At 48.8% G+C, this 2,357-nt stretch overlaps 1 protein-coding gene across 1 annotated transcript; it reads left to right on the plus strand.

Moving 5' to 3' along the window:
- The first annotated feature begins 389 nt into the window (after window positions 1–389).
- LOC107552399 (forkhead box protein G1-like) lies at window positions 390–2,156 on the plus strand. Its single transcript, XM_016234269.1, has one exon. The coding sequence runs from the start codon at window positions 1,021–1,023 to the stop codon at window positions 2,023–2,025; it is 1,005 nt and encodes a 334-aa protein (XP_016089755.1). The 5' UTR covers window positions 390–1,020; the 3' UTR covers window positions 2,026–2,156.
- Window positions 2,157–2,357: the final 201 nt, after the last annotated feature.

The raw sequence follows: 2,357 nt of genomic DNA on the forward strand, positions 1-2,357 counted from the left end.
AACAAAGATATTCATTTATTTTCAAATAATAAAGTGTGAATTGGGGGGGGGGGGGGGGGGGGGGGGGACATTTATTTCAGAATGCAAAATGCGTAATTTAAAAATAAAAAAGCTATTTTAGATTAAACGCATAATTAAGATTATTCTGATGCAACTTGAGCAAAATTTCATACTAACTGATCGATAAAAAAATACAAGGAAACAACAGTGCGACTAGACTGTTATGATGTTCCCCGGTCACTTCCCACCGCGCAAACATGCTGTTTGAGATGACTGAACGCAGCGCACTGGAATTACACTGCTTTATATATTTCAATGACTAAAAACGACATAAATTAGACCTTCAAAGTGTCAACATAACTTCTGCACTCAGTGGAACTCAGTGGATTTGTGACCCGCGCTGACACTAGAGGCGCCCTTGGCTCAGCCTGTGCGCTTTTACGCACAGCATTATTATTCATTATTATTCTTGGAAAGCCTACTAATCAATAGATCCGCACTGGTTGTAATATACAACACTGTATCGGATCAGGCAGGGTATTATGCACGCTTTAGGGCCCTGTTATTTAACACAACTAATCCGAATCCCCTCGAAGTATTATTAAGACACTTTGAGAGTGCCACTTTGATTCAACATCACGAATGCTTTAGTTCTGGATCATTTAAACTTTATTTCAGTGCGTTTCAGGTAATGTGTGCACAATTATTAGTCCCTCCTATTCAGGCTGCGTGATCGGTGACGCACAGGAGACTCTCCAGACTCCAGCGCGCACGGGGTTCTCCGCGCATTATGATGGAGTGAGCCGAGACTGTACTGTCCAGCTTCCAACAAGAGAAGAGCTCCTCCTCCCTCCCCTGAGATGAGGTAGTTGGTAAGACCGAGCGCTGGTTAATCACCAATTTCTCGCATCGCGTCGCGTCCTCCGTCTCGAAAGTCCTGTCATGTATGCAGCGTCCCCACCGTTGCGCGCCTGACCTCCTGGGTTTTCAACCACGACTTTTGTGTGTCCATCGCCCGGTATGGAAGATCAGAGTGAGCCGACCATGGTGCAGAAGTCGACATCGTTCAGCATCAAGAGCCTGTTACTCCCATCGAAGTTTGACAATGAGGGCGCGGTGCGCAGCGGCAGCCCGGCAGCACCGGACTTGGACAAACCCCTGGAAGCGTCCGAGATGGACTCCGCGCAGCGAGACGCGGAGGAACAGCCGTCTAAAAAGGGAAAGAAATTCGACAAGCCTCCGTTCAGCTACAACGCGCTCATCATGATGGCCATCAGACAGAGTCCTGAGAAGCGGCTCACGCTCAACGGCATCTACGAGTTCATCATGAAGAACTTTCCGTATTACCGGGAGCACAAGCAGGGCTGGCAGAACTCCATCCGGCACAATCTGAGCCTCAATAAATGTTTCGTGAAGGTCCCGCGGCATTATGACGATCCTGGGAAAGGGAACTACTGGATGTTGGATCCCTCCAGCGATGATGTGTTTATCGGCGGAACTACCGGGAAGCTCCGCCGGCGCTCGGCGACCTCGCGGGGCAAGCTGGTGATGAAAAGGGGCCTCCGCTTCACGCCCCTCGGTCTCGGACTTGGCGAACGCCCGAGCAACCCGCTTTATTGGCAGCTGTCTCCGTTTTTACCCATGCACCATTCGCACTATAACGGCTCCACGCACGGATTTCTAAACCAGGGACACGCGTACGGATCGTTACTCTCCGGCGTGGAGCCGCTCGGGAACGGGGACATGTCTCGCCACATTCTGGGAGCCTCTAGCGGGAGTATCAACGGGTACGGTGTGTCTCCGCCGTCCGCCGCCGGATTACTTTCAGGTCACAATGGATACTTCGTACCGGGTGCGCAGCAGCCGCAGCCGCTCCCGAGTGCTCCGGGATACGGCATCTCCAGCTCTCCGTCCCCGCTGCTGTCGGATTCCCTAAGAACTAGCTTACCGTCCTTCACAGCACCACTTTCTAGCGGACTTCTGTCTCAACACAAACGCGTCGCGCCCAATTCGTTCCTAAGCTGAGCGTTGCGCGTCCTCTCCAATGGGAACATCCACACTTTCCTAGAAAACCTCGAAATGTGCAAGCTGTCCTTTTGTGTGAGGACTGTGCGTCTGGAATTATTATTTTTTTGTTTGTTTGTTTTTGTCTATTTAAGTTTATTTTGTAGAAGTAGTGTGATGTTATGCCAAAGGCAATAACAGTGCGTGTTTGTTTTTCTTTCTTTTTTTTCCAAAAAAAAGTGTTATTTATAGTACTTCTTTGTGAATGATGGTTTTGTATTTATTCGAAATGTTTTTTATCCCTTGTTACTGTGGGATACCGTTATTATTAGATGTTTAGCACATATTATTCG

Source organism: Sinocyclocheilus grahami, unplaced genomic scaffold (assembly GCF_001515645.1).
Source record: "Sinocyclocheilus grahami isolate Dianchi unplaced genomic scaffold, SAMN03320097.WGS_v1.1 scaffold449.1, whole genome shotgun sequence".
NCBI lineage: Eukaryota > Metazoa > Chordata > Actinopteri > Cypriniformes > Cyprinidae > Sinocyclocheilus > Sinocyclocheilus grahami.

Coding starts and splice junctions, on each gene's coding strand:
- LOC107552399 (XM_016234269.1), top strand. CDS start 1,021: ATGGAAGATCAGAGTGAGCCGACCATGGTGCAGAAGTCGACATCGTTC.